We start from the raw sequence: 27849 nt of genomic DNA on the forward strand, positions 1-27849 counted from the left end.
GCCTGCCCTCTTGCCTTGGCCTGCTGCAGGTGAAGAGCTGGAGCTGCCCTGCTCCTGCACCCCAGAGCCAGGCGCTGCTCTGCTCCTCCCCTGAGCCAGGAGCTGCTCTCCTCTGCACCCCAGAGCCAGGCGCTGCTCTCCTCTGCCCCCTGCTGGGCGCTGCTCTGCTCCTGCACCCCTGAGCCAGGAGCTGCTCTCCTCTGCCCCCTGCTGGGCGCTGCCCTGCTCTGCACCCCAGAGCCAGGCGCTGCTCTGCTCTGCCCCCTGCCGGGCGCCGCCCGCAGCAGCCGCCCTGCCCCTCGCTGCTGAGGCTGACCTGGTGCTGTGCTGCTTCCCCGCAGGGTGAGGCTGCGCTCGGACGGTGCTGCCATCCCGCGGCGCCGCAGCGGGGGGGACACCCACAGCCCCCCCCGCGGGCTGGGCCCCGCCATCGACACCCCTCCGCGTGCCGCCGCCTGCCCCAGCAGCCCCCACAAGCTGCCCCTGGGCAGGGGCCGGCTGGAGAGCCCCGAGAAGCGCCGGCTGGGCACCTTCGGCAGCGCCGGCAGCATCAACTTCCCCGACAGGAAGGCCCTGGCCGAGGGGCACCCCCTGAGGCCTGCCTGCGGCTCCACCAGGCACAGCAGCCTGGGCGACCAGAAGTCCCTGGAGGCAGAGGCGCTGGCTGAGGTAAGAGGCTGGCAGGGGCCTCCTGCCGCCCAGGCCCCCGGGCGGGGCAGGGGGGCGGTGCCCCGGAGCCCATCCCTCTCGGCACACCCCCGAGGTGCAGAGCTGCAGTGGCTGCCGTGCGCCAAAGACCACAGCCAGCAGCCTGCCTGCATGTCCAGCTGTGCCAGCTGGTCCCAGGGAAGGCCACAGAGCAGCATTAAGCTTGGAAAAGCTCTCTAGGATCACCCAGCCCAGCAGCAGCCCAGCCCCCCCCCGGCCACCAAACCACGGCCCCAAGGGCCATGGCCACAGGGTTCTGGAGCAGCTCCAGCCATGGGGACTCCACCAGCTCCCTGGGCAGCCTCTGCCAGGCCCTGACCACTCTGGCAGCAAAGAAATTGTTCCTCCTCTCCAACCTAAGCCTCCCCTGGCACAATTCCAGGCCAGTTCCTCTCCTTCTGCTCCTGCCATGCTCCTTCTGCTCTGCAGCATGCTGCCAGCTTCTCTGTCCAGCAGCAGCTTGCCTTGGTGTGATCCCTGGGGCTGCAGCACAGAGCCTGCCCTGAGCCACTGCTCCCACTGGGGCACCAGGACTGGGTGGGTGGGACAGCAGCAGGAGCAATGTCTCTGGGCCTGGCTGCTGAGCAGAGTGTGGCACCATGCAGGGACGCCCTGGGCTGTGGACTGGGTGAATGCTGGGGATGGAGCTGGGTGTGCACAGCCCAGCACTCCTGGGGGTTGGTTTTGGTTCCCACCCAGCTGCTGTGGATCAGTCGTGGCCTTGAGGGCTGCAGGGCTGCGGCAGCGTGGAGGCTTCTGTCCCGTGGGAGATGTGGGCAGGGTGCTGCTCACCACAGCCCTGCTGCTGCCCAGGCTTTGCTTCCCCTGCTGCTGGTGACCAAACTCCTGCTGGCTGCTGGCTCGGGAGGCAGCCCCTTGTGTGGCCAGAGTTTGGGCTTTGCCTGCCGTGCCTGGGGGCCCTCCTCTGCGCTCAGAGACCCACGCACAGCCACGGGCCAGGGCCGGGGGGCCCTCGCGGGGTGGGCAGCAGGGAGCGTGGCAGGGTCCTGAGATCCCTCTGTGGTGCCGGCAGGACATCGAGAAGACCATGAGCACGGCGCTGAACGAGCTGCGGGAGCTGGAGCGGCAGAACACGGCCAAGCAGGCGCCGGACGTGGTGCTGGACACGCTGGAGCCCATGAAGAACCCCCCGCCGGGCGCCGCCAGCTCGGAGCCCGCCAGCCCCCTGCACACCATCCTGATCCGGGACCCGGAGGCGGCGCTGCGCCGCAGCAGCAGCTCCACGGCCGAGCTGCTGACCACCTTCAAGCCGGCGCTGTCCGCTCGGCTGGCCGGGGCTCAGCTGCGGCCCCCGGCGCTGCGCCCGGCGCGCCCGGCCGTGCAGCACCGCTCCTCCAGCAGCAGCAGCTCGGGGGTGGGCAGCCCTGCCCTCACCCCCACCGAGAAGCTCTTCCCCGGCGGCCCGGCCGACAAGTCGGGCACCATGTAGGGCGGCGCCGGCCGGCGGCGGGGCTCGGCCGGCCGAGGGGCTGAGCCCTGCTCCGCGGGACCCTCTCGGAAGGAGCCCAGGCCCCGGGCTGGGTGGCTGCCGGTCCACCCCCGGGCCCCCCCCCGGCCTGCAGGGACCCCTGCCGGGCGCAGCCTGGGCCGTGGCAGCGGTGGGCACCTGCCCGGCGCAGGACAGGGGCAGCCCAAGTGTACAGATCCCAGAGACTCCTCGGGCAGCAGCTTTACCTCACAACCCGGCTCTGCAGGGCCCCCTCGGGAGAGGTTGGGCTGCGGGGGGGCTGGCTGCAGGCTCCCCCTCCCCTGCGGCGTGTCAGGCACTGGGAGCCCACCCCTGCGGGTCACCTTCTGCACCTCTTGGCGCCTGAAATGGGTCGGGGGGGCGCGGGGGGGGTCTGGTCACTGCTGGGCTGGGGAGGCTCAGTGGGTGCCAGCTGGCTGGGGCTGCCTGCTCAAGCTGAGTGCTGAGACGCTGTGGCAAGCACAGCGCTGCCCCCCAGCAGCACCTGGCAGCAGAACCGAGCTGTGCCCCAGCAGCAGCAGCAGGCAGGGAGGAGGGCACCCCGTGAAGAGCTCAGAAGGCAGGAGGAGCAGTGCCCGAGGACGGTGACCTGCTCCGTGCCCCTTCCCCACGCTCTGCTGCTGGGTCTCAGACCCCAACCTGAGGACAGAGGGGCTGGGGGGGCACGGCACAGCAGCATCCCCTGGCTGAGGGCACCCAGGGTGTGGCAGGGGCTCTGCTGGGGCCCTGCTGCCTTGCAGGAGAAGCCTGAGCCATCCTTGAGCGCAGGAGCTGGGGGGCGGCCTGGGGGGTGACACTTTGCACTTTCTGTCCTGCACCCTGCGGTGCAGCAGCTCCGAGCTTATGCAACAGAACCTGCTGGCTCAGCTCCCAGCCCGGAGCCCAGAGGTAACAAATATGCAGGGAGGGCTGGGGGCTGGCAGCTCCCTGCCTGGTAACTGTGTCCTCTCGGAGCTCTCTCTGCTCCTCCTGCAGCTCTTCCCTCCGTGTGCCGCTCTGTGCCCACAGCTTGCTGTGGCAGTGGCAGCCCCGGGGTGGAACAGGCTGGCAGGAGGCTCAGCTGTGCAGAGAGGCTGCGCTGGTGGCTGCCTGACGCCCACCCCCCGCCGGCTCTGCCCCCTGCTCTGCTCTCTGGCCCTGGCTGGAGAGGCTCCCGAGGCCTCCTGCCTCACCCAGCAGCCTCCTGCCCCCGCCCAGGGCTTGGCTTTGTTCCCTGCTTCATCCTCCTCCTCCTCCTCTCTCCGGTGCCGCTGCAGACCCCGCTCGTGTGTGGCCGGAGGAGCAGCTGCCTGCCCCCTGGCCCTGCCCCCTCAGCCGGGAGCTCGCCCAGGCTGTGCCACGGCCGTGGGTACCCGCAGGCGCCGGGCACAGCCGTGGTGCCACAGCCGCAGGGGCTCAGCCGGGTGCTGGCCCCGTGCCACGCGTGTCCCTGTGCCCTGCCCCCGTGTGTGGTGCTGGCCCTGCTCCAGCGCTGGGCAGTGGCTGCCCACAGGGCCCCCGGGAGCTGCTCCCCTGCCCTTGGCAGGCAGCTCTGTCTGCAGATGAAGCCCCAGGCCTGTCCTGGGGGTGCTGGCAGTGTCCCCCTGGGCGCTGCTGGGGGGGCAGTGGCTTTGTCCCGGCCTGCTGGCACCGCTGGCATCTGTCATGACCCCAGCTGCTTCCCCTTGCTGGGCACTTCCCCGCCGTGGCTTTGTGTCACCTCCCCTTCCCTAGGCACACCCCGAGGCCAGCACCTCTCTGCTGGTGGCAGCAGGGGACCAGCCAGCACCCCAGAGGGCAGGGAGGAGACCCACTGGGCACTGGGGCTGGGTGTTGGCTCCTCTGGTTCTGGAGGTTTCCTTTGCCAGCCCTCGGGGCTTTGCTGCCCTGCCCCAGCTGCCCTGCCCGCAGCCCCGGGGGCAGTCCCAGCTCCAGTCTCTGTTAAGTTATTGCCTCTCCTGCTCCTGGGTCCCCTTCCCCTGTGGCTTTGTCCCAGTCCAGTTGTTTTCTCTTCAAGTGCCTTTTTGAGCACCAGAACAAAGGCTGGGGGTGGATGGCCTGGAGCTGGAGGCATCAGGCTGCCCTTGGCACGGCTGCCTGGTGCTGGAGGCAGCTTCGGGAGCCCCTTGCTGTGTCCTTCCCTCCAAGAGAAGCAAGCCAGGAGGTTCTGCTGGAGAATAAAGCTCCCCTTTCAACCCAGGGCTGCCGGTGCAGCGTGAGCTGCTGTACAGCTGGGGGCAGAGAGGTGTTCCCTGTAGAGCTGACCTGGCACCCCCTGGCACCCCCACACTGTAGAGAACCAGAACTGGAACCTGCTCCTGGCTCAGGACCGACCTCACCCTGGGCCTCCATACCTCCAAAGGCGTCAAGACTGTTGGCTTCAGAGAGAGCCCACGGGGGGCAGATGAGGGGAGGGGGTGGTGGGGGCACCCTCCCCGAGGGCCACCTCGCTCCTGCCGCCCCCCACCCCAGGGGCGAGGCCGGGGGGTCTGGCACAGCCCCGCACAGGGACCTGGGGTCTTCACGGTGCCGTTTCTCTGCTGTGCAGAGCGAGTGCCAGCCTCTGGCTCGGCTCCCGCGGACCCGGCTGAGCGCCCTCGGAGCTGCCCGCTCCCGTCCCGGTGCCATGGCCACCTCTGGAAGGGGCAGCCGGGCGCTCGCCCGCCCTCCCCGCGGCCTGGCACCGCCTCGGCCGGTGCTGCCCCGGGGCAGTGGCACCGCCGTGGCCTCCCCCTGTACAGAGTCCTCCCAGCGTGCCAGGCATGCCGGTGCCCGGCGGGCGCTGCCAGTGCGCTTGGCTCCTGAGGCTGCAGCTCCCTGTAGGTCGTTTCGTAGCCCCTGGACTGTGTTACCGACCCAGCAGCGTGGGGGTCTGCAGCCGCTGTCCCCAGGCTGCTCTGCTCCGCGGCGCTGGGCCTGGCAGCCTGTGCTGGGGGTGGGCTTGGTCGTGCCGGGGAGCCCTGGCTGCCCTCCTCCCCCTCCTCCTCCTCCTCCTCCGGTGTTGTCTCTGTGGCGTGTGGTGAGCTGCTGTTCAGCTGGGGTGTCTGAGTGGGTCCCCTGTGGTGTGTGCTGATGATGCCATGTAGATAAAGCCACTGGTTGGGTGTGGACTCCTCCCCTCCAATAAACCTGCTTCACTTTTCTCTACAGCTCTGCCTGCAGCTTCCACTGCTGCCCCCAGCCCCGGGGCCAGCCCCGGGCATCACCCAGCCCAGCCCCCTGCCCCAGCAGGGCTCCCACAGCAGCTTGCCCAAGAGCACCATGGCCGGGGGGGTTGGGAGCTCTCCACACCAGGAGACTCCACAACCTCTCTGGGCAAGAGCTGGCTGCCCCCAGGAGCCATGTGGGCCTGCAGCCTGCCCGTGGCTGCCACGTCCTGCCCGGTGCAGCTCAGCACGGGGGGGAAATGAGCAAATTCACAGCTCCTGGAGGCAGGGGGTTGGGAACTTTGTTGGCCTCCAGCTCTCCCCCCTGTGGATGTCCACCATATGCCCAGGGCAGAGAGGGCAGAGCCCATCTGTGCTCACTGTGGCTCTGCCAGCCCAAGCCAGCGAGCTCAGCGTGCCAGCCGGGGTGGCCTGAGGCCACGGGGGAGCAGCAGCCAGGGGACATGGCCTGGAGCCACCCAGCAAGGCTCCCAGTGCCGGGACCGGGACACGAGTGGCACCAGGAGCTGTCCCCCTCGACCCTGGCAGGAGCTGACCTCCAAGGCCAGAGCAGCTGCTGCCACCTCAGCACCACACAACCATCACCTGGGGACAGTGGCTGGCAGTGACCCACCAGGGGCAGGAGCCCTCAGGACAGAGCCAGCATGGCACAGCCCCGGGGTGCCCATCTCAAGTGCCCAGCTCTGGCCACACACAGCACAGCCCCGGGGTGCCCCTCTCAAGTGCCCAGCTCTGGCCACACACAGCACAGCCCCGGGGTGCCCATCCCAAGTGCCCAGCTCTGGCCACACACAGCACAGCCCCGGGGTGCCCCTCTCAAGTGCCCAGCTCTGGCCACACACAGCACAGCCCCGGGGTGCCCATCCCAAGTGCCCAGCTCTGGCCACACATGGCACAGCCCCGGGGTGCCCATCCCAAGTGCCCAGCTCTGGCCACACACAGCACAGCCCCGGGGTGCCCATCCCAAGTGCCCAGCTCTGGCCACACACAGCACAGCCCCGGGGTGCCCATCCCAAGTGCCCAGCTCTGGCCACACACAGCACGGCCCCGGGGTGCCCATCCCAAGTGCCCAGCTCTGGCCACACACGGCACGGCCCCGGGGTGCCCCTCTCACAGAGTGGGTGAGGGAGGCAGGCAGTGCCCTGTGCTGCCAGCAGGACGAGGGCTCTCCAGCCCCACCTCGCTGACCCCTTTGGAGCCCTGCAGGGGCCAGGCTGAGCACCTGGGGGGGGGGATGGCTTTGCAGTGGTGTTCCTGGAACCCCCCGGGGAAAAGGTTCCCAGCGGGTGGCCCTGGGCAGCAGCTGCCTGCAGGCTGTAAGGGGGCAAGCTGGGCACGGTGGGCACACTGCTCACACCCTCTGCTGCACCCGGAGACTGAAGCCCACCCTGCCCCTGCTTCCTGGCTCCATTTGGCAGGGCTTGGCCCGGGGCAGAGGAGGGTTTGCCCAGGACAGAGGAGCCTTGGCTCGGGGCAGAGGAGCCCTGGCCCGGGACAGAGGAGCCCTGGCCCGGGACAGAGGAGCCTTGGCTCGGGACAGAGGAGCCCTGGCCCGGGACAGAGGAGCCTTGGCCCAGGGCAGAGGAGGGTTTGCCCGGGACAGAGGAGCCTTGGCTCGGGGCAGAGGAGCCTTGGCTCGGGACAGAGGAGCCCTGGCCCGGGACACAGGAGGGTTTGCCCGGGACAGAGGAGCCCTGGCCCGGGACAGAGGAGCCCTGGCCCGAGCGCTGCCGCCGGCAGATGGCATCGGCCCCCGCGCCTTGCGCTGCCGGCTGAGCCCAGCCCTGCCCTGCGCCATCCTCTCGGGCTGCTCCCGGAGCCTCCTCACCGGGATGCAGGGAGCCTGGCAGTGAGCTCCTGCGCTCTGCTGTCCCTGCTCTGCCGGCTGGCGGCTGCGGGACCCGGGCTGCCCACCCTGTGCTCTATGCCCAGCGGAAGGGGCTGTGAGGGGTTGGTAACTGGCAGCTGTGGAGGGGTCTGCTCCAGGAGGGGTCCACAGCTCCCTCAACAGCCTTGTAACTGGTAGCTGGTGATGCTCCTGGGCTCCTCAGGCTCTGCTCTGTGGGGAGCTGGGAGGCTTTTAGCCTAGTGACAAACACATCCCCTCTGAATGCCCCTGGACCTCAGTGTCCAGCACAGTGCCAGGGACCCAGCACCCCTGGAGATGCTCCACCCCTGTGGAACCCTCCTGATCCTCTGCCTGATGTTTCCCTGGCACAGGAGTGCCCAGAGCAGCTGGGAAGGGAGCTGAGCTGTGCCCTGCTGCTGCCCAGGGTTGTCCCTTCCACCTGGTGGGGCTGGAGCAGAGCCTCAGCCCCTTGCCACTTTGCCCAGCACAGTCCTGCTGCCCTGCCCTCCACACCAGCTGCTGCCCACTGCTTCCCCATCGTCCCTGAGGGCACAGGCAGGCTTTGCCTGGCCCAGGCTCTGGGCACAAGGTAGCCTCTACCTCACAGCAGCTTATTCCCTGGCTGCTGAGGCCCTTCCAGCAGCTCTTGGCTCCCCTGCTGAGCAGGTGCCAGTGCTCTGCTCCATCAGAGCTGATGAAGAGCAGGCTGCAAACACCAGAGCCTCACTGATGCTGCCTTTAAATCCCCTGAGCTGAGGGCTGCTGGCCTGGGGAGGAGGCTGGAGCCTGAGGGTCTTTGGAGTAAGTTCAGCTCCAGCATGGCCTGAGGCTGTGCTGTGGTGAGTGAGAAGCTGAGCAGGAGGGAAAGCCCAGGCTGGGCCATGGGCTGCCAGCAGGCACAGCTGCTGCCCCTTGCATGGGCAGAGCTGGGGCAGGGGGCTGTGCCTGCTGGCTCTGCTGGGGTGGGCAGAGCTGATGGCAGCCGAGGGAGGGTGAGGTGCTGCAGCTGACAGCCCAGGCTGCTAACAGCTTTCATCCCCTCTCCTCTCAGGGAGCCCTTCTGGCTCTCCCCAGCTCCCTGAGAGGAGCCTGGAGCCAGCTGGGGGGTGGTCTCTTCTGCTCAGGAACATGGGGCAGGGTGAGGGGAAATGGCATCAAGCTGCCAAGGGGAGGCTGAGGTGGGACATGAGGAGCACCTCCTGCAAGGAAGCAGCTGAGCAGCATTCCCAGGGCTTAGCTTCCCATTCTGCCCCATTCCTGCCCACCTTGAGGCCACAGCTGGAGGACATCACGGTGCCAGCACTTGGTTACCTTCTGCCACACCAAGGAGCTCCCTGGGCAAGGTGCCCTTTGCCAAGCAGGTGGGACAGGAAGGACTGAAGTCTTTAACCAGTGCTTGGAGGCTGTCAGCACAGTGCAAGGGCTTGGGACCTCGGAGCCAGTTCTCGCTGCAAGCACTTCAGTTTCAGGAAGCATTTCATGTCCTGCAGTGGCTTGGGCTGGGGGGGACCCCAAGGCTCAGCCAGCTCCAGCCCCCTGCCATGGGCAGGGACCCCTCCCACCAGCACAGGCTGCTCCAGGCCTCATCCAGCCTGGTCCTGAACACCTCCAGGCAGGAGGCAGCCACAGCCTCCTTGGGCAGCCTGTGCCAGAGTCTATCAACTGAAGAGCCTCTGCCTCAGCTCCAAACCCTCCTCCCTTGTCCTGTCTCCAGACCCCTCAGCAGGAGCCCCTCTGCAGCCTCCCTGCAGGAAGCTGAGCAGCAGGAGGTGCTGCAGGGGTCCCTGGGACTGCAGGGGGTTGGAGAAGACGACCTTTGGAGGTCCCTTCCCACCCAAACCATTCTGTGGCTGCTGTGCCAGCTACCATGTGAGTGACCTCTGGCATCAGTGCTAAGCTCATGCCATGGTGCCATGGCCCCCCCCCCGGGGTGCAGCACCCCAGGTCTCTGCTGGGTTTTGATCATCCCAGGACAGAGTGAGTAAAGCTCTTTGGACAAGTGCTGGGCCTTGGCTGCCTCCAGGGCCATGCTGGTGCTGGTCTGCTGGGCCCTCCAGGCTCCCTGCCCTGCCACCAGCTGGCTCTGAGCTGTGGCTCTGGCTGGCAGGGTGAGGGCTCAGCCCAGCTGGCTGTCCAGGGGCTTGCTCTGACAGGGGCTCTGAGCAGCCCTCTCTGGAGGTAGTGCTTCGTGGTGGGGTTTTGTTTTGCTCTAAATCTCTCCAGATCAGACTAAATTTAGGCATGGAGCAAGCAGCAGATGGCTGCCAGCTCTCACCAGGGCAGGGCTGGGGCGCTGGGAAGTGTTTCTGAGCAGCCTCAGTGGTGGTGCTGAGCTCTTCCCTGCAGCTGGGAGTGCCACAAGAAACTTTCCACTGCTCTAAACGTTAAGGAATCTCTGAAAGCAGCCAGCAGCAGTCGGTGCAGGACGTGCCGCGGGCCGGGGCTGCCGCAGCGCACCGCGTTCCGCCGCAGCGCCTGCCCCGGAGCCTGCTCCCCGCGCCGCGCTTGGGCTGCTGGCAGGGCAGGCGTGCGGCAAGGCTCTTGCCCTGTTTGCGTCGGAGAGCGCTCAGCCCAGGGCAGCTGAAGCTGAGCTCTCTGTCTGTCACAGTGTGGGGCACCGCCCTGCTCTTCCCTGCCCTGCTCTTCCCTGCCCTGCTCTTCCCTTCCCTTCCCTTCCCTTCCCTTCCCTTCCCTTCCCTTCCCTTCCCTTCCCTTCCCTTCCCTTCCCTTCCCTTCCCTTCCCTTCCCTTCCCTTCCCTTCCCTTCCCTTCCCTTCCCTTCCCTTCCCTTCCCTTCCCTTCCCTTCCCTTCCCTTCCCTTCCCTTCCCTTCCCTTCCCTTCCCTTCCCTTCCCTTCCCTTCCCTTCCCTTCCCTTCCCTTCCCTTCCCTTCCCTTCCCTGCCCTGCCCTGCCCTGCCCTGCCCTGCCCTGCCCTGCCCTGCCCTGCCCTGCCCTGCCCTGCCCCCTGCCCTGCCCTGCCCTGCCCTGCCCTTCCCTGCCCTTCCCTTCCCTGCCCTGCCCTGCCCTGCCCTGCCGGCACCACGGCTGGAGGCCCTGGGGCCAGCCCTGGGCTCCCCGGTTAAGGGGGACAGGAACTAGTGGGGAGAGTCCAGGGGAGGCTGTGAGGATGCTGAAGGGTCTGAGGAGGACAGGCTGAGAGCCCTGGGGCTATAAACACCTGAAGGGGCCCCCAGGCTCTGTCCAGTGGTGTCCTGGGACAGCTGTGTGAGGAGGACAGGCTGAGAGCCCTGGGGCTGAGAGCCTGCAGAGGAGCAGCCCCAGAGGGGAGCTGCTTGGTGTCTATAAACATCTGAAGGGTGGGGGGCAGGGAGGGGCCCCAGGCTCTGTCCAGTGGTGTCCTGGGACAGGACAAAGGGCAATGGACACAAACTGTAGTCCAGGAGGCTCCACCTCAAGGTGAGGAGAAAGCTTTTCGGTGTGAGGGTGCTGGAGCCATGGAGAGAGTTGGTGGAGTCTGCTCTGGAGACTGCCAGGGCTCAGCTGGATGTGCTCCTGGGTGCCCCTGCTCTGGCAGGGGGTTGCACTGCGTCTCCAGAGGTCCCGGCCAGCACTCAGCACTCCGTCCTGTGAACAGCTCTGAAGCGGGGCTGGGGCACAGGCAGCTCTTGGCAGGGAGGATGTTTGACCCCGGGAAGCTGTGCACAGCCCGGGCAGGGCTGCACTGAGAGGTGTCTGCTGCTGAGGCAGAGCGAAGGGAACAGAGCAGCCTCTGGAGCTGTGCTTTGGGGCAGGACACCACCTGCCCCTGGAGCCCTCTCTCTGCTCACAGAGCAGCTCCCTACTGCTGCTTCAGTGGCAATGAGTATTCAGGGGGCTGGGGGAGGGGAGGTGCTCTCCCTCTGGGTGTTCTGTGCATATTAACAAGCTGTGACTCAGTGGCTCAGCCAAAACAAACCAGCTTGGTGCTGCACAGCAGAGCCCGAAGTGCCCATGGAGCAGCAGGAAGTGTTCCTGTGGGGGAGGAGAAGTGTCCTCACAGGAGGAGTCCTTGGGTTTCACCTGCTCCCTGGGACCCATCAGGCTGGCAGTGAGCAGGCCAGAGTGTTCTGCCTGGCAGCACAGCCTGGCTGGAGGGGGCTGAGGGGCTCCCCAGAGCCTCTGCCAGCCGGCAGAGCTGCTGTGGGCTGCAGGCTGTGGAGAGGAGCTGCCCGTGCTGTCTGAGGAGGGCACCGAGAAGAGCCTGGCCCCCTCTGCCCATCACCCAGCCCCCAGGTGCTTGTGAGCATTGGTGAGCTCCCCCTCAGCCTCCTCCAGGCTGCAGTCACTCAACCCTGCGGCAGGGCACCAGCAGCTCTCTGGCACTGGCGCTGCCAGCCTGGGTGCTGCGGTGCCCCCTCGGCGGCAGTGGAGCAGCCAGGGCTGGCCGGGGCCGGGGCAGAGGTGGTGCTGCTGCTGCCCATGTCCATGGCAGCCCAGCACAGCCCTCTGCTGAAGGTCGTTCCCATGGCAAAGGGCTGACGTCCGGCTGGGCAGAGGCAAGAGGCTGGGGTGGGGTGAGGCGGGGGGGCAGGGCAGCAGTGCTCCAATCTCACTGGCACAGCAGCCTGGCTCAGGGAATGTCTCCTGGAGGGTGCAGGGAGGACTCCCGCAGCCCTGTGCTGGGCATTCCTCACCCGCAGGCCTGGGGCCAGGGCGAGCTCCCCAGCTCGGGAAGGATGAGGAACTGCTGGAGCGCAGCGCAGGGCCAGGGCCGCTGAGGGGATGCAGGAGCTCTGCCGGGCCGGAGGAGGCTGCGTGGGGGCTGGGCAGTGCTTGCCAGCACCTAAGGGCAGCCAGGACGATGGGGCCGGGCTGGGCTGAGCTCGGTGGGGCCGGGGGACGGGACCGGAGCTGTGCCCGGGGAGCTGTGCCTGGGCGCCAGCAGGAGCTCCTTGGCTCCCCCCGGGCGCCGCCGCAGCCTCCTCCGGTCTGCCCTGCCCGGGGGGATCCTTCTCGGGGCTGGGCTCAGCCGCCCGCCCCGCCCCGCCCCGGCCTCGCGCCGCCCCGGCCCCGCCCCGCCCCGCCCCGGCCTCGCGCCGCCCCGCCCCGCCCCGCCCCGGCCTCGCGCCGCCTTCCGCTGCGGGACTACATCTCCCGGCAGCCCCCGCGGCGGTGGCGCGGCCGGGCCCGCGCGCAGGGCTCAGCGCGCGCGATTTGGACTGGCCGCCGGCCGGGGCCTGGCCGAGCCGAGCCGAGCCGAACCAGGCCGAGCCAGGCCGAGCCGAACCGAGCCGAGCCAGGCCGAGCCGAGCCGCCATGGCGCTGCCGGTGCCGGAGCCGCCGTGGCCGCAGAGCCTGTCCCGGCTGAAGGTGAGGAGCAGGAGGCCGCTGGCAGCACCCCGCGGCGCGGCCCCGGAGCGGCAGGGGGGGGAGGCAGCAGGGCGGGGGGGCGGGGGGTCCCTCTGCCCGGGGGTGGGGGCGGGGGTCTCTCTGCCCGGGGTGGGGGCGGGGGCGGGGGTCTCTCTGCCCGGGGGCGGGGGCGGGGGTCTCTCTGCCCGGGGGCGGGGGCGGGGGTCTCTCTGCCCGGGGTGGGGGTGGGGGCGGGGGTCCCTCTGCCCGGGGCGGGGGCGGGGGTCTCTCTGCCCGGGGCGGAGCGGGTTCCGTCCCTCCCGGCGCCGCGCGGCTCGTTGGCCGCCGCCGCTCCCCTGCCTGCGCTGCCAGCCGCCCCCCGCTTGCCCGGGCAGGACCTGGAGGACCTGCTGCGCTGTGGGATTTGCTTCGATTACTTCAGCATCGCCGTGATCATCCCCCAGTGCTCGCACAACTGTGAGTACAGCCCCGGCTGCTCCCCGCCCCGCAGCGCCTGCCCCCGGGGGCCGCAGCTGGGGGCTGCTCCCTGCCCCCCGCCCTCCTTTCCCCCCCTCCCTCCTTTGCCCCCCCTCCCTCCTTTGCCCCCCCTCCCTCCTTTGCCCCCCCTCCCTCCTTTCCCCCCCTCCCTCCTTTGCCCCCCCTCCCTCCTTTGCCCCCCCTCCCTCCTTTGCCCCCCCTCCCTCCTTTGCCCCCCCTCCCTCCTTTGCCCCCCCTCCCTCCTTTGCCCCCCGCCCTCCTTTGCCCCCCTCCTCCACCGGCTCCGTGGGTGCTGAGCCCCCAGGGCTCACCCCCGGCCTCCCCTCCTGTCCGTGGGAGCAGTGCCTGCTGTCCCGGGGGGAGTGCCCAGTGGGGGAGCCCTGGCACGCTCGCTGCTCCTGCCTTGGGTTACCTTTGCCCCCGCTGGAGCAGGGAGGGCCCAGAGGCAGTGCAGCTGTGCCCAGAGTGCTGGAGCAGGGGCCCAGGCAGGCAGGGTGTCGGTGGCAGGTCAGTGAGGGGCTGCTGAGGTTGTTCCCTCTGCCCTGGGGCTGTGTGGAGCAGAGGTGTGCCCTGCAGTGTGCCCTGCAGTGTGCCCTGCAGTGTGCCCTGCCCCAGGGACTGCAGGGCTGCCTCTGGCTTGGCCCTTGGACTCCTTCTGGGGCTGACTTGGCAGGCTGCTGGCAGGCTGCTCCAGGCCTCATCCAGCCTGGCCCTGGACCCCCCCAGGCAGGAGGCAGCCACAGCCTCCCTGGGCAGCCTGGGCCAGAGGCTCAGCTCCCTCCTGCTGGAGAGCTTCTCCCTCAGCTCCACTCTGACCCTGCTCTGCCTCACCTCCAAACCCTTCCCCCTGGGCCTGGCTCAGACCCCCTCAGCAGAAGTCTCTCTGCAGCCTCCCTGGAGGATCCCTTCAGCTCCTGGCAGCAGCTCTGAGGTGCCCCTGGAGCCTTCTCCTCTGCAGGCTGCACAGCCCCAGCTCCCTCAGCCTGTGCTCCCAGCAGAGCTGCTCCAGCCCTGGCAGCATCTCTGTGGCCTCCTCTCCAGCAGCTCTGTGTCCTTCCTCTGCTGGGGACAGCAGAACTGGAGGCAGGGTTGGAGCTGAGGTCTGAGCAGAGCCCAGGGGCAGGATCCCCTCTGCTGCCCTGCTCTGGCTGCAGCTGGGGCTGTGCAGGGAGAGGAGAGAGATGCAGCCCCAGGCAGGGGAGCAGGGAGCTGCTGGGGAGAGCAGTGCAAACACTGCTGCTGTGGGGCTGCTGTGGGGCTGCTGTGGGGCTGCTGCCTGGCACCCACCTCTGCTCCTCCCTGCAGATTGCTCCCTCTGCATTCGCAAGTTCCTGTCCTACAAGGCCCAGTGCCCAACCTGCTCTGTGGTGAGTGCTGTGCTGGCCCCAGCTGCCTCCTGGGGGCCCCCAGGGCCTTCTGCCCTTGGTCTGTGCTGAACAGTGGGTGCCAGTCCTGCCTGGCCCAGCTCTGCTGCTGGGGAGGGAAGGGGCAGAGCGTGGTGCTGCCCCAGCTGCCTGCTCCTTCAGTGGGGGGAGGTGAGGCAGCTGTCCCCAGGCAGCTGGCTGGGCGCTGGGGGCAGCTGGCTGGGCGCTGGGGGCAGCTGGCTGGGCACTGGGGGCAGCTGGCTGGGCACTGGGGGCAGCTGGCTGAGCTCTGGGGGCAGCTGGCTGGGCACTGGGGGCAGCTGGCTGGGCGCTGGGGGCAGCTGGCTGGGCACTGGGGGCAGCTGGCTGGGCTCTGGGGGCAGCTGGCTGGGCTCTGGGGGCAGCTGGCTGGGCGCTGGGGGCAGCTGGCTGGGCGCTGGGGGCAGCTGGCTGGGCTCTGGGGGCAGCTGGCTGGGCGCTGGGGGCAGCTGGCTGAGCTCTGGGGGCAGCTGGCTGGGCGCTGGGGGCAGCTGGCTGGGCTCTGGGGGCAGCTGGCTGAGCTCTGGGGGCAGCTGGCTGGGCGCTGGGGGCAGCTGGCTGGGCGCTGGGGGCAGCTGGCTGAGCTCTGGGGGCAGCTGGCTGGGCGCTGGGGGCAGCTGGCTGGGCTCTGGGGGCAGCTGGCTGAGCTCTGGGGGCAGCTGGCTGGGCGCTGGGGGCAGCTGGCTGAGCTCTGGGGGCAGCTGGCTGGGCGCTGGGGGCAGCTGGCTGGGCGCTGGGGGCAGCTGGCTGAGCTCTGGGGGCAGCTGGCTGGGCGCTGGGGGCAGCTGGCTGGGCTCTGGGGGCAGCTGGCTGAGCTCTGGGGGCAGCTGGCTGGGCGCTGGGGGCAGCTGGCTGGGCGCTGGGGGCAGCTGGCTGGGCTCTGGGGGCAGCTGGCTGGGCACTGGGGGCAGCTGGGGCCTTGCTCCCCTGCCTGAGGAGCTTTGCCCTTTCCTTGCCCTTTGCTTTCTGTCTGTGACCAGGCAGCCTCAGAGTCTGACCTGAGGAGCAACCGGACCCTGGACGAGCTGGTGAAGAGCTTTCAGTCTGCCAGGTACAGCCCTGGCACAGCCCTGCCTGCCCTGGCACAGCCCTGGCACAGCCCTGGCACAGCCCTGCCTGCCCTGGCACAGCCCTGCCTGCCCTGGCACAGCCCTGGCACAGCCCTGCCTGCCCTGGTCGCTGCCCAGGGGGCAGGGTGAGGTGTTTGGGGCAGGGCTCCAGCTGGCTCCATTCTGGTTGGTGCTGCAGAGCAGGCTGCTGCTGCTGCCAGCATGCTGAGCACTGCAGCTGAGTGCTGCTTGTGTCCCTGCCCTGCTGCCAGCGTGCTGAGCACTGCAGCTGAGTGCTGCTTGTCTCCCTGCCCTGCAGGCAGTGTGCTGAGCACTGCAGCTGAGTGCTGCTTGTGTCCCTGCCCTGCTGCCAGTGTGCTGAGCACTGCAGCTGAGTGCTGCTTGTCTCCCTGCCCTGCAGGCAGTGTGCTGAGCACTGCAGCTGAGTGCTGCTTGTCTCCCTGCCCTGCTGCCAGTGTGCTGAGCACTGCAGCTGAGTGCTGCTTGTGTCCCTGCCCTGCTGCCAGTGTGCTGAGCACTGCAGCTGAGTGCTGCTTGTCTCCCTGCCCTGCAGGCAGTGTGCTGAGCACTGCAGCTGAGTGCTGCTTGTCTCCCTGCCCTGCTGCCAGCGTGCTGAGCACTGCAGCTGAGTGCTGCTTGTGTCCCTGCCCTGCAGGCAGTGTGCTGAGCACTGCAGCTGAGTGCTGCTTGTCTCCCTGCCCTGCAGGCAGTGTGCTGAGCACTGCAGCTGAGTGCTGCTTGTGTCCCTGCCCTGCTGCCAGTGTGCTGAGCACTGCAGCTGAGTGCTGCTTGTGTCCCTGCCCTGCTGCCAGTGTGCTGAGCACTGCAGCTGAGTGCTGCTTGTGTCCCTGCCCTGCAGGCAGTGTGCTGAGCACTGCAGCTGAGTGCTGCTTGTCTCCCTGCCCTGCAGGCAGTGTGCTGAGCACTGCAGCTGAGTGCTGCTTGTGTCCCTGCCCTGCTGCCAGTGTGCTGAGCACTGCAGCTGAGTGCTGCTTGTCTCCCTGCCCTGCTGCCAGTGTGCTGAGCACTGCAGCTGAGTGCTGCTTGTGTCCCTGCCCTGCAGGCAGTGTGCTGAGCACTGCAGCTGAGTGCTGCTTGTGTCCCTGCCCTGCAGGCAGTGTGCTGAGCACTGCAGCTGAGTGCTGCTTGTCTCCCTGCCCTGCAGGCAGTGTGCTGAGCACTGCAGCTGAGTGCTGCTTGTCTCCCTGCCCTGCAGGCAGCAGCTGCTCCTGGTCTTGCCTTCCCCCCTGACTCCATCACCAGCCTGCAGCAGGCCTGCAGCTGGCAGCAGCCCCCTGGGGAGTGCTGCTGCCCAGGCAGCTGCAGAGCAGGAGGTGCCAGTGGCTGCCAGCCTGGTGAAGAAGGAAGAGGCCTGCACCCCAAGTGAGGCAGGGCAGCCTGCAGGGCACCTGGCAGCAGCAGGGCAGCCTGAGGCACAGCACAGCCTGGGGAGCAGCTCTGCAGAGCTCCACAGCACAGCTGCTGGAGAGGCATCCCCAGGGAGCCCTGAGAGCACCCCGGGCCAGGAGCAGCCTTCCACCTCTGTGCTGAAGGCAGTCAGGAAAGGTGAGAGGTGCTGTGTGCTGGCCTCTGCCCTCAGGCCCTGGCAGTGCTGGCTGAGTGCAGCCCAGCCCCTGCTGCCCCTGCTGCCCCTGCCCTGCCCCTGCTGCCCCTGCCCTGCCCCTGCCCTGCCCCTGCCCTGCCCCTGCCCTGCCCCTGCCCTGCCCCTGCCCTGCCCCGCCCCTGCCCTGCCCCTGCTGCCCCTGCTGCCCCTGCTGCCCCTGCTGCCCCTGCTGCCCCTGCTGCCCCTGCTGCCCCTGCTGCCCCTGCCCTGCCCCTGCCGCCCCTGCCCCTGCCGCCCCTGCCCCTGCCGCCCCTGCCCCTGCCGCCCCTGCCCCTGCCGCCCCTGCCCCTGCCGCCCCTGCCGCCCCTGCCCTGCCCCTGCCCTGCCCCTGCTGCCCCTGCCCAGCTGTGCTGCAGCCACGCTGCTCAGGCCAGGGCTTGGGCTGCTGCCAGGCCCCTGAGTGGAGCTCAGAGCTGGCAGGCTGCTGTGCTGTAAGAGCCCTGAGAGGCACTGCCTGCACAGCCCTGCCCTGGGACACCAGGAGGTCATTCCCCTGCCCCTGCTGCCTGGCCAGGCAGTCCCAGCACTCATCCTGCACTGCCTTTGGGGCTGGGGGGCTGGAGCCAGCCTCCAGTGCTGCCAGTGTCCCCATGCAGAGGCTCTGCAGGAGCAAGCCCTCCATCTCCTTTGCTCAGCAGCCTGCCAGCACCCCTGGGGCTGCAGGAGGGCTGCAGGGGGCTCCTTGCAAAGGCCTGCAGGGACAGCAGCAGGGGGCATGGCTTCAGACTGGCAGCAGCTGGACTGAGATGAGACAGGAGGGAGAACTTGCTCCCCAGGAGGGTGCTGAGGCCTGGCACAGGCTGCCCAGGAAGCTGTGGAGGCTCCAGGCCTGGAGGTGCTCAGGGCCAGGCTGGATGAGGCCTGGGGCAGCCTGGGCTGGGGGAGGGGGCCCTGCCCCTGGCAATGTCTGTGGCTGCTGCTTGAGGCAGGAGCCCAGAGGGGCTGAGCTGAGCTGAGGGGGGCCCTGCTGGCACCCCCTGGCAGCCCCAGCCTGGGCATGCTGTGAGCTGTGAGCAGATCTGCTGGGGGCCTGCACAGCCCTGAGCTGCTCCCTGGAGGGGAGAGGGGAGAGGGAGCAGCAGGCAGCTGTGCAGCACAGGCCCCAGAGCAGCTGCCTGCAGGGGCTGGCAAGGCAGGGCCTGGCCCCTGGCCTCTCCTCCCCTGCTCAGCTCTGAGCTCTGCCCCTGGGCTCTGGCAGCCCCAGCAGAGCCCTGCTGCAGCCACCAGCTGCTGCCTCTGCCCTGCAGTGGAGTGTCCTGTCTGTGAGGTGCCTGTGCCTGAGCAGTACATCAACAGGCACCTGGACAGCTGCCTGGGCAGGGAGGAGAAGAAGGACAGCCTCAGGAGGTGAGCAGCAGCCCCTGGGCAGGGGCAGGGCTGGGGGGGCCTGGGTCTGCACCCTGCCCTCTGGAGACAGCAGAGCAGAGTGAGTGAGGAGGGCAGCAGCCCCTGGGCAGGGCTGGGAGCTCAGCACAGGGAGTGCCAGGGGCTGGGCCTCAGCCTCCCCAGCTCCCTGCTGCCTGCCCCTGGCACTGTGCTGGCAGTGCCAGCTGCTGAGGAGCTGCTTCCTGCCCCAGAGGGGGCAGCAGCTGCAGAGCTGTGCAGCCAGGCCCCAGGGGCTCTGCTCTGCTCCCTGGGGGCTCCCTGGCTCAGCTGCTGTGGGGAACCTCCTGCTCTGTGCCTCTGGCCCAGAGGCTGCCAGGGCTGCCCCCTCCCAGCAGCTGGACTCCAGCCTGTGTCCCTGGCTGGCCTGAGCTGAGCCCAGGCTGCAGGCCTGGGGGGCTCCCCCCCTGCCTGCCTGCTCACCTCCCCAGCTCCCTGCAGCCTGGGCTCAGGAGGGGACCTCTCCCTCAGCCTTCCCTGGCCCAGTGCTGCTCAGGGGGCAGGCTGTGAGCTGAGGCAGCTGGGGGCTGCCCCTGCAGCCTGCCGCTGCAGTCCCATCCCAGCTGGGCCCTCAGCGAGGCCTGCCTGCTCTGCCCTGCCAGCTCTGCCCTCAGGAGGAAGCCCTTGTGCAAGGTGGTCTACAACCTGCTGTCTGAGAGGGAGCTGAGGAGGAGGCTGCGGGCGCTGGGGCTGTCGGCCCGGGGCAGCAGGCAGCAGCTGGAGCGCAGGCACCAGGAGTTCACTCTGCTCTACAACGCTGAGGGGGACTCCCTGCAGCCCAGGCCAGGTCAGGGGGGCAGGGCAGGGCTGGGGCTGGGGCTGGGGCTGGGGCAGGCCTGGGCTGGGGCTGGAGATGGGGCTGGGGCTGGGGCAGGGCTGGGGATGGGCACCAGGAGTTCACTCTGCTCTACAACGCTGAGGGGGACTCCCTGCAGCCCAGGCCAGGTCAGGGGGGCAGGGCAGGGCTGGGGCTGGGGCTGGAGATGGGGCTGGGGCAGGGCTGGGCTGGGGCTGGAGATGGGGCAGGGCTGGGGCTGCAGGGATCCCCCTGCCAGCAGTCAGCAGCAGGAAAGGGGGAGGAGAGGAGGAGTGGTCGGGGGGGGCCCTGCAGCTCCTTCCCCCTGCCCTGCCAGCACTGCCCTGCTCCCTGCCTGCCCTGCTCTGCCTGCAGGGGGCGCTCCGGGCTGCAGCAGCGGGGGGGGGGCAGCAGCAGCCTGGTTGGCAGCAGCCTGGCTGGCAGCCTGGGCACTGCAGGCTGGGGTAGAACCAGGCTGGCTGCAGCCACCTGAGGGGGGCTGGGGTTGGGCTCTGCTGCCAAGGCACAGGGGACAGGCTGAGAGGAGCCTCAGGGTGCCCCAGGGCTGCTCAGGCTGCCCATGGGGAGCAGCTCCTTGCCTGGGGGCTGGCAGGGGCTCCCCCAGGGGCTCCCCCCGGGCTCCCCCAGGCTGCCCATGGGGAGCAGCTCCTTGCCTGGGGGCTGGCAGGGGCTCCCCCCGGGCTCCCCCAGGCTGCCCAGGGCTGTGGTGCTGAGGCCCCGGGGGGCTGGGGGTGCCCTGGCAGGGCTGGGGGCAGGGCTGGGCTCCATCACTTGCAGGCCCAGGGCTGTGTGGTGCCTGCAGCCCTGCTGAGCCTCTCCTCTCCTCTCCTCTCCTCTCCTCTCCCCAGCTGCAGAGCTGATCAGGGAGCTGGAGAGCAGGGAGCGGCTGCGGGAGCAGCTGGAGCGCAGCCGGCGCAGCGCCAGGGTGAGGCAGGGCCTGGGCAGGGGCACAGCCTGCTGCTGGCACCTGGGCACAGCCAGCTCCTCTGCCCCCTCCGTGGGGCTGGCTGGGAGGCCTGCAGCTCAGCAGCTTCTGTGAGTGCCCTCTGTGTGCCCCCTGCAGAGCCTGAGCTTCAGCAAGGAGCAGACAGAGCAGGAGATAGATGAGCTCCAGGCTGAGTACCGTGAGTGACTGCCCCTGCCCTGCCCCTGGCCCTGCCCCTGGCCCTGCCCAGCCCTGCCCAGCCCTGGCACAGGCTGAGGCCTCCCACCCCCCAGCCCCACTGGCAGTGCTCTCTGGGGGTTGCTCATTGCTGCTGTGTGGCAGAGCCCAGCCAGAGGCAGGGGGCAGCTGGTGGCCTCCCTGGCACCTGGGCACTCTGCTGCCTCTTCAGGGGTCCTGCCTGGGCCTGCAGAGCGGAGCCCCTGTCCCCCCTGTCCCCCCCTGTCCCCCTGGGGCCCTGCCCTGCCACCTGCCCCTTGCAGGCAGCCAGCACAGGAGGCAGTTCCAGCTCCTGGTGGAGCAGGTCAGCCAGAGGTGGAAGAGAGGTGGCAAGAGGAGAGCAGAGGGAGCCCCAGGCACAGCAGAGGCAGCCCCAGGCACAGCTGGGGGCACTGCCAGGGAGCTGCCAGCAGCCACAGGTTGGTGATGTGTGAGACAGAGCTCTCTGGGGCCACACTGCTGAGGGGGCTGCAGAGGGGGGTGGGCAGGGGGTGGGCAGAGCTGGCTGTGCCTTGGGCATGTCTTAGCTGCCTGGAAGGGATCTTGGGCTGCAGCCAGGGCTGCTGAGCTGGGCAGGGGGCAGGGGGCAGGGGCAGGGGGCAGGGCTGGGCTGCAGCTGCTCAGCTCCCTGGCTGCAGGGCAGGATCCTCTGCCAGGGGGGCAGCAGCCTGAGGGGGGAGGCTCCTCCTGGCTGCCCCCAGCCCCAGAGCTGCCCCCTGCTGTGGCTCTGTGCCCTGGGCAGGGGGGGCTGCTCTGAGCTCCTCTCTGCACTGAGCTGGGGTGGGGGTGGGGCAGGGGGGTGGGGTCTGCAACCTGGGCCCAGGCTGCAGGGGTTTGACCCAGAGGGCTTGGCTTGGGCACTCCTGCTGACCAGGAGCCTCCCCTCTCTGCTTGGCAGGACCCAGGGAAGAGCCTCAGGCAGCCTCTGGCCCTGCAGGAGCCCAGAGCCTGCAGGCAGAGCCTGCTGGCAGCAGCAGTGCCCCAGGGCCCCTGGGGGGCAGGCAGAGCCCAGCCTCCCCTGAGCCCTCCCCCTCCTCTGGCTCCACCAGCAGGTGAGTGCAGCTCCTGCCCCTGCACTGTGCCAGGGCCTTGCCAGGGCCCTCAGGCCCTTCCCCTCCTGCTGCAGGGCTGTGGCTGAGCTGCTCCCTGCTGCAGGGCTGTGGCTGAGCTGCTCCCTGCTGCAGGGCTGTGGCTGCAGGGCTGTGGCTGCAGGGCTGTGGCTGCAGGGCTGTGGCTGCAGGGCTGTGGCTGCAGGGCTGTGGCTGCAGGGCTGTGGCTGAGCTGCTCCCTGCTGCTGGCCCTCAGCTGCTGGGGCTGGGGCAGGAGTGGCTGCAGGGCTCCCTGAGCAGTGTGCAGTGCCCAGCCAGGCTGGGAGCTGCTGGGGCAGAGCCAGGGGCAGGCTGTGCAGCCAGCAGAGCTTTGGCTCTTTGCCATCCAGCAGCTCCCTGCCCTGGCAGCTCTCAGCTGCAGCTCCAGAGGTGGCCTCAGGCTCCTGAGGGCTGCTGGGGCACTGCTGTGAGCAGTGAGCTGAGCTGCCCCTGCCTGGGCACTGCTGAGCTGCTGAGGGTGGTGAGAGCCTGGCACAGGCTGCCCAGGGAGGTGGTGGAAGCCTCCTGCCTGGAGGTGTTTGCAGCCAGGCTGGAGGTGGCTGTGAGCAACCTGCTGTGGTGTGAGGTGTCCCTGCCCATGGCAGGGGCTTGGAGCTGAGCCCTGAGCTGCCTTCCATGCCCAGGCTGGGCAGCACTGGCACCTGTGCCCTCCACCCTGCCCAGGCCTTGCCCTCCTGTGCCCCAGTTTGCCTCTTGTCTGCCCTGGGGCTGGGCACCAGCTGGGGCAGGCTGCCAGCCTGGCTCCCCAGCCTTGCTGCTCAGGGCTGAGCTCCTCTGCTGAGGGCCCAGCCCCCCAGCCCCCCAGCCCTGCTCTCAGGGGCATGCAGGGAGGCAGCAGTGGCTCTGGGGAGCAGCCCTGAGTGCTGACTCACAGGGCCTGAGAACCCTGAGCCCTGTGGCTGGCAGAGCCCCCAGAGAGCATGGAGTCAAACCACTGCATGCCTCTGCAGGCTGGGGCCCAGCCATGGCCTCAGCACCACAGCTCTGCCCCTCCGAGCCCCCTCCAGCCATGGGCATCCCAGCAGCCCCCTGGGAGCCTGTGCCAGGCTCTGAGCCCTCAGCCCAGGAGCTGCTTCTGGTGCCCAGCCTGGCTGCCTGGGGCTGGGAGAGCCAGAGGACATCCTGGGGAGGAGTGAGATTCCCTCCTGCTGCCACTGCAGCCTGGAGAGACCTGCCCCAGCCCTGCCCCTGCCCCAGCCCTGCCCCTGCCCCAGCCCCAGCCCTGCCCCTGCCCTGCCCCAGCCCTGCCCCAGCCCTGCCCCTGCCCCCTGCCCAGCCCCCTGCCCAGCCCTGCCCCAGCCCTGCCCCTGCCCCCTGCCCAGCCCTGCCCCTGCCCCCTGCCCAGCCCTGCCCCCTCCCCTGCCCCAGCCCTGCCCCAGCCCTGCCCCTGCCCCCTGCCCAGCCCCCTGCCCAGCCCTGCCCCTGCCCCAGCCCTGCCCCTGCCCCCTGCCCCAGCCCTGCCCCTGCCCCCTGCCCAGCCCTGCCCCCTCCCCTGCCCCAGCCCTGCCCCAGCCCTGCCCCTGCCCCTTCCCCAGCCCTGCCCCTTCCCCAGCCCTGCCCCTTCCCCAGCCCTGCCCCTGCACCCTTTGTGGGCAGGCAGAGCCCAGCTGTGCTGCAGCTGTTGCTGAGGGAGCTCACATCTGGCTGCTGTGTCCTGCAGCTCCTGCTCAGACATTTTGAGAGAGCCTCCAGAGCCTGAGCCCTGCTCAGCCTCCCCTGGCAGGTGAGTGGAGCCCCCCCGAGACTGCTGCCCTCACACACTGCTGGGGGGCTTGGAAGGGACTGAGGCTGGGGTTCCCCTGTGCCCCTGGGGTCCCCCTGTGCCCCTGGGGGGTCCCTGTGCCCCTGGGCTCTGTGCCCCTGGGGCTCTCTGCCTCTTTTCCTGGTGGATTTCTGTCTCTCCCCAGCAGTGTGCTGGCCCTGGGAGGTCACAAGGTCAGGTCTGCTCAGCCCCATCTGCCCAAGGGCAAGAGGAAGAGGAAGAGGAGCTAGAGCTGTGCTGCTGTGAGGCCCTGCAGGAGCCTGTGCCAGGGGAGCTGGGCACCTCCTAACCTGCTGAACCTGGCATGGTGTGCCCAGCTGCCCTGGCATGGTGTGCCCAGCTGCCCTGGCTCTGCTGTGCCCAGCTGCCCTGGCAGGGTGTGCCCAGCTGCCCTGGCTCTGCTGTGCCCAGCTGCCCTGGCAGGGTGTGCCCAGCTGCCCTGGCACTGCTGTGCCCAGCTGCCCTGGCAGGGTGTGCCCAGCTGCCCTGGCTCTGCTGTGCCCAGCTGCCCTGGCATGGTGTGCCCAGCTGCCCTGGCCTGCTGTGAGCTCGCTGGTGAAGCAGCCTGGGCTGCACAGGGCCCCTGCTCCTGCTGCCAGCCTGGGAAGCAGGCACTGGAGTGGGCAGCTGCTGCTGCTGCTGCTGCAGAGCCCTGGCTCAGCCTGGGGAGGGGCAGGGAGGGGGCTGGGGCTGGGGAGAGCTCCTGCCCTGCGGGGGGCTGCAGGGGCTGGGCAGAGCTGCTCTGGCTCTGGCAGGTCCTGGCTGCCTTGGTGCAGATCTGGGATGAAATAAAAGCAGTGGCACAAACCCAGAGCTGAGCAGCAGGGAGCTTGGTGTGGGGCTGCAGGGCAGCAGCAGCCTGCAGTGGCTGTGCTCAGGAGCTGCAGCTCAGCACAGCTGCACGGAAGGGGAGCTGCAGGGCTTGGGCTGCTCAGATGCTGAGGCAGGTGCTTGGTGTGCTGGGGCTGAGAGCCAGCAGCTCAGCTCTGCCCCCCCGGTGCCAGCAGCTCTGCCCCCCGGTGCCAGCAGCTCTGCCCCCCCGGTGCCAGCAGCTCAGCTCTGCCCCCCCGGTGCCAGCAGCTCTGCCCCCCGGTGCCAGCAGCAGCCTGCCTGGCTGCCCCCCCAGCTCCAGGGCTTTGATCTCCCTGAGTGCTGAAGGCACCGAGGTGTGAGATGGGCCCCGGGGCCCCCTGAGCAGAGAGGGACAGGAGCCTGCTGCTGGCAGCTGCCTGCGCTGAGCACCCTCAGGGCCTGCCCCAGACCCGGGCCGGGCAGCTGCTGGGCTGGGGGGCAGCAGTGGCTGTGGAGCCGCTGGGGGAGGCTCAGGATGAAGCCCTGGGGGGGTGTCCTGGGGGCTCACTCCTGTCCCCCGCGGGCTGCTGGCCCTGCCCGGTGCTGCTGGGGCCAGCTCCGGCCGGGTCTGCCTCTGCCGTGGGGGTTTGCTGCTCCCCTGGGGGCTGCACATCCGTCCCCAGCCCTGCTGAACAGCAGCAGGGGACAAACAACAGCGGCGGAGACGAAGTGTCCTGCCCGGGGGGGTCCTGCCCGGGGGGGGTCCTGCCCGCGGCCCGCCTCCCCACGCTGTCCCCCGGCGCTCCCTGGGGCTCTGCTCTGCCGTCAGCGAGGCAGGGGGCAGCTGGGGGGCAGGCAGGGGGCAGGCAGGGACCTGTGAACAGCTCCTGGCTGGGGCTGGTGCTGTGCAGGACCTGGGGATGCTCTTCCTGCTGCCCACGCAGCCCTCGCTGGGCACCATCCTGCTCCGGGCTGTGCCCAGCCCTTGGCCGGAGCCGAGCAGCCGCCCGTGGGCTCTGCCGCGAGGCTGGCTCGGGTCGGCCTTAAGCACCGTTTGCAGCCCCCCGGCCCTGCCGGGCTCGCTGCTGCAGGGGCAGGTGCGGTCCTGGGGATCCTCCGCTCTGCCCTGCTGCAGATCCAGACCCCACCCCCAGGTGAGTGGATCCCAGGGATCCCGGGCTCAGACCCCACGCTCCTGGGGAGCCTGCTGCGGGAGCCCCTGGGGAGGCTGCTGCGGGAGCTCCTGGGGAGGCTGCTGCGGGAGCCCCTGGGGAGCCTGCTGCGGGAGCCCCTGGGGAGCCTGCTGCGGGAGCCGGGCTGCGGGGGGTGCTGGGCCCAGAAGCTTTGGGAACGGCTGCCGGGGGCAGAAAATCCACCCAGGAGGAAATGGATTCAGCCACGGAGCTGTCCTCAGGCCGGGGCAGGAGAGCAAACCCCGAACCAAAGTGATCAGAGGCAGGAGAATGTCTCTGAGCAGGCTGCCCCCGGGGCTGCCGCAGGGCAGGGGCTCCACGCCTGCCCCCACCGCGGGTCCCCCCCGAACCCCCACCCTAACCCAGCAGCCGGGGGGCTGGGCAGGGCCGGGCAGGGTGGGGTGAGCTGCTCTGCAGGGGCCGGAGCTGCTCTCGGGAAGCAGAGGGCATTGGCACAGACATTGCCTGGCCCTGCCGCTTCCCACGCCGGGTGGCCTGGCTGCTGCTCGGCCCCTGCGCTCCGGAAGCCCTCGGCAGGAGCTGCCGCACGCTGCGCTCCGCTCTGCGCTTGCCGGCAATCAGTGAAGGCGCTGGCTGGGGGCCCTGCGCCCGGGGCACGCCGGCCTGCCGCCCCGATTCGCTCATCAGCTGCTGCCCTTCGTTGGGTTTCCTTCCTGCCTGCTGAAGCCATCCTCAGCTGCTGCCTCCCGCGGCCAGCCGGGCGATGGAGTCACCGCAGGGCACCCCCGGGGGGGTGCAAGGCCGGCTGGAGATGTCTCAGGTGGGTAAGGGACAATCAGGATGACAAACAGGATTGGGGCTGCTGGCCTGAGGGGGGTTTGCCGTGCAGGTGACTGCAGGGGGCTTGAGGAAAGTCACTGCTGCCTTGTGCCCCCGGGGGGGCTTCTGAAGCCATGGGAAAGGTTCATCCGGGGTGAGAAAGGGAAAGGCACCACCAAACACAGCAGGGAGAGGGAAGAAAGGAGCTGTGGGAAGGACCAGAGAGCACAGACCCCTTGCTTGGTGCGAGCTGTGCTCCAGCTTGCCCAGCAGCACAGTGCCCAGGGGGGGTTGGGAGCTCTGCACAACCTCTCTGGGCAGCCTGCTCCAGGCCTCCAGCACCCTCACAACAAACAACTTTCTCCTCCTGCTCAGGTGGAACCTCCTGGGCTCCAGTCTGTGCCCCCTGCCCCTTGTGCTGTCCCTGGGCACAAGGGATGCCCCAGGCCCCTCAGCAGCCTCCTCTGGACTCCAGCAGTTCCCTGTCCCTCTCACCCTGGGGAGCAGCTCTGTCCCCATGGGTCTGGCTGTGCCCTCCCAGCTGGAGTGGCCCCAGGGGGTGGTGCCAGGACACCAGGTCTCTGCTTGCCTGGCTTCTGCTTGTCCTGGCTGGGCAGCCAGCAGGGGGGCAGTGGGGTGGGGGTCAGGCTGGACAGAAGCAGAGGAAGAGCAAAGCAAGCAGTGAAGTTCTGCTCCAATCCCCAGCCAGCAGCTGGGAGCCCAGGGCTCTGTTACAGCCCAGATGTGTCTGGAGTTGCACCAGCCCAGGCCAGCCCAGCTCGTTCCCAGGCCCTCTGCAGGCTCCAGTGGCTTTTATGGGCTCAGAGGCCAGGAGGGGATGGACAAGGAGCACTGCAGCATGACCCAGGTCGCCATGGAGCCACCTGCAGAGCCCCCAGCCAGGCAGGCTCAGGAGCTGCGTGGAGAGAGCCTCTGCAGGGCTCACGTGGCTTGGGTGGAACCTGGGTGCCCCCCACCCCCTTCCTTCCTGCCTGGGTGCCCCCTCGAGCCTGGCAGGGCCAAGCTGGCTGGGCAGTGCCCCTGGGGTGGCTCTGGCCAGGGCTGTGACGCACAGCTCCGTCAGCACCCTGCCTGGGCCGAGCCCCTCGGGGTGAGGAACAGCTCCTGAGCAGCCTGGTGCAGAGGCTGCCTCCTGGTGCCTTCAGCAAGAGCTGAAGGAGCTGTGGGGGGCAAGAGGCTGGGGCCAGGCTCTGCTGAGTGGTGCCCAGGGACAGCACAAGGGGCAGGGGGCACAGACTGGAGCCCAGAAGGTTCCACCTGAAGGGTAGGATAAACTTTGTTGTGAGGGTGCTGGAGGCCTGGAGCAGGCTGCCCAGAGAGGTTGTGGAGTCTCCTGGTGTGGAGAGCTCCCAACCCCCCCCAGCTGTGTTGCTGTGTGACCTTCTCTGGCAGGGGGCTTGGCCTGGATGATCTCCAGAGGTAATTTCCAGCCCCTCCATTCCCTGACTCCCTGCCTGGGGGACTGCAGGGCTTGGTGTTTCCAGGGACTGGCCCAAGGCTGGAGCTCTCCAGAGCCAGTGCAGGGGAGAGGGCTGGGAGCAAGGGCTGGGAGGAAGACAATTTCCCATGCAGAAGCAGCAGCCCAAGCTCCCTGCCCTGCTCCCAGGCTGCACTGCCTGGGCCACAGCCATGCAGGAGGCTCCTGGAGCTGCTGCAGCTCCCTCCACAAACCACTGGCCTGGACTTGATGTTTTGCCAGGCTCCTGTGTCTTGGGGGCTGTAAAGCTGGGATTCAGGAGAGCTCTTGGAAAAAGG

At 69.2% G+C, this 27849-nt stretch overlaps 2 protein-coding genes across 4 annotated transcripts in view; both read left to right on the plus strand.

Annotated features, from left to right (window-relative positions):
• The window catches only part of SRGAP3 (SLIT-ROBO Rho GTPase activating protein 3), a 54820-nt gene extending 52278 nt beyond the window's left edge, over nucleotides 1–2542 (plus strand). For all 3 annotated transcript variants that reach the window (XM_068157744.1, XM_068157746.1, XM_068157745.1), the window contains exons 21-22: nucleotides 342–669; nucleotides 1742–2542. In XM_068157744.1, the coding sequence (XP_068013845.1) occupies nucleotides 342–669; nucleotides 1742–2158 (745 nt within the window). In that variant the 3' untranslated portion in view covers nucleotides 2159–2542. The remainder of the gene's footprint in view (nucleotides 1–341; nucleotides 670–1741) is intronic.
• Nucleotides 2543–12356: 9814 nt separating this feature from the next.
• Nucleotides 12357–23985, plus strand: RAD18 (RAD18 E3 ubiquitin protein ligase). The gene is made up of 13 exons (XM_068157684.1): nucleotides 12357–12501; nucleotides 12876–12957; nucleotides 14284–14345; nucleotides 15362–15432; nucleotides 16668–17017; nucleotides 18323–18422; nucleotides 19061–19245; nucleotides 20124–20200; nucleotides 20339–20399; nucleotides 20701–20856; nucleotides 21336–21489; nucleotides 23207–23269; nucleotides 23454–23985. The coding sequence occupies exons 1-13, from the start codon at nucleotides 12448–12450 to the stop codon at nucleotides 23536–23538; spliced, it is 1500 nt and encodes a 499-aa protein (XP_068013785.1). The 5' UTR covers nucleotides 12357–12447; the 3' UTR covers nucleotides 23539–23985.
• The last annotated feature ends 3864 nt before the right edge of the window (nucleotides 23986–27849 follow it).

This window comes from Melanerpes formicivorus, unplaced genomic scaffold (assembly GCF_026170545.1).
Source record: "Melanerpes formicivorus ecotype bairdi unplaced genomic scaffold, bMelFor1.0.p_v2 SCAF_38, whole genome shotgun sequence".
NCBI lineage: Eukaryota > Metazoa > Chordata > Aves > Piciformes > Picidae > Melanerpes > Melanerpes formicivorus.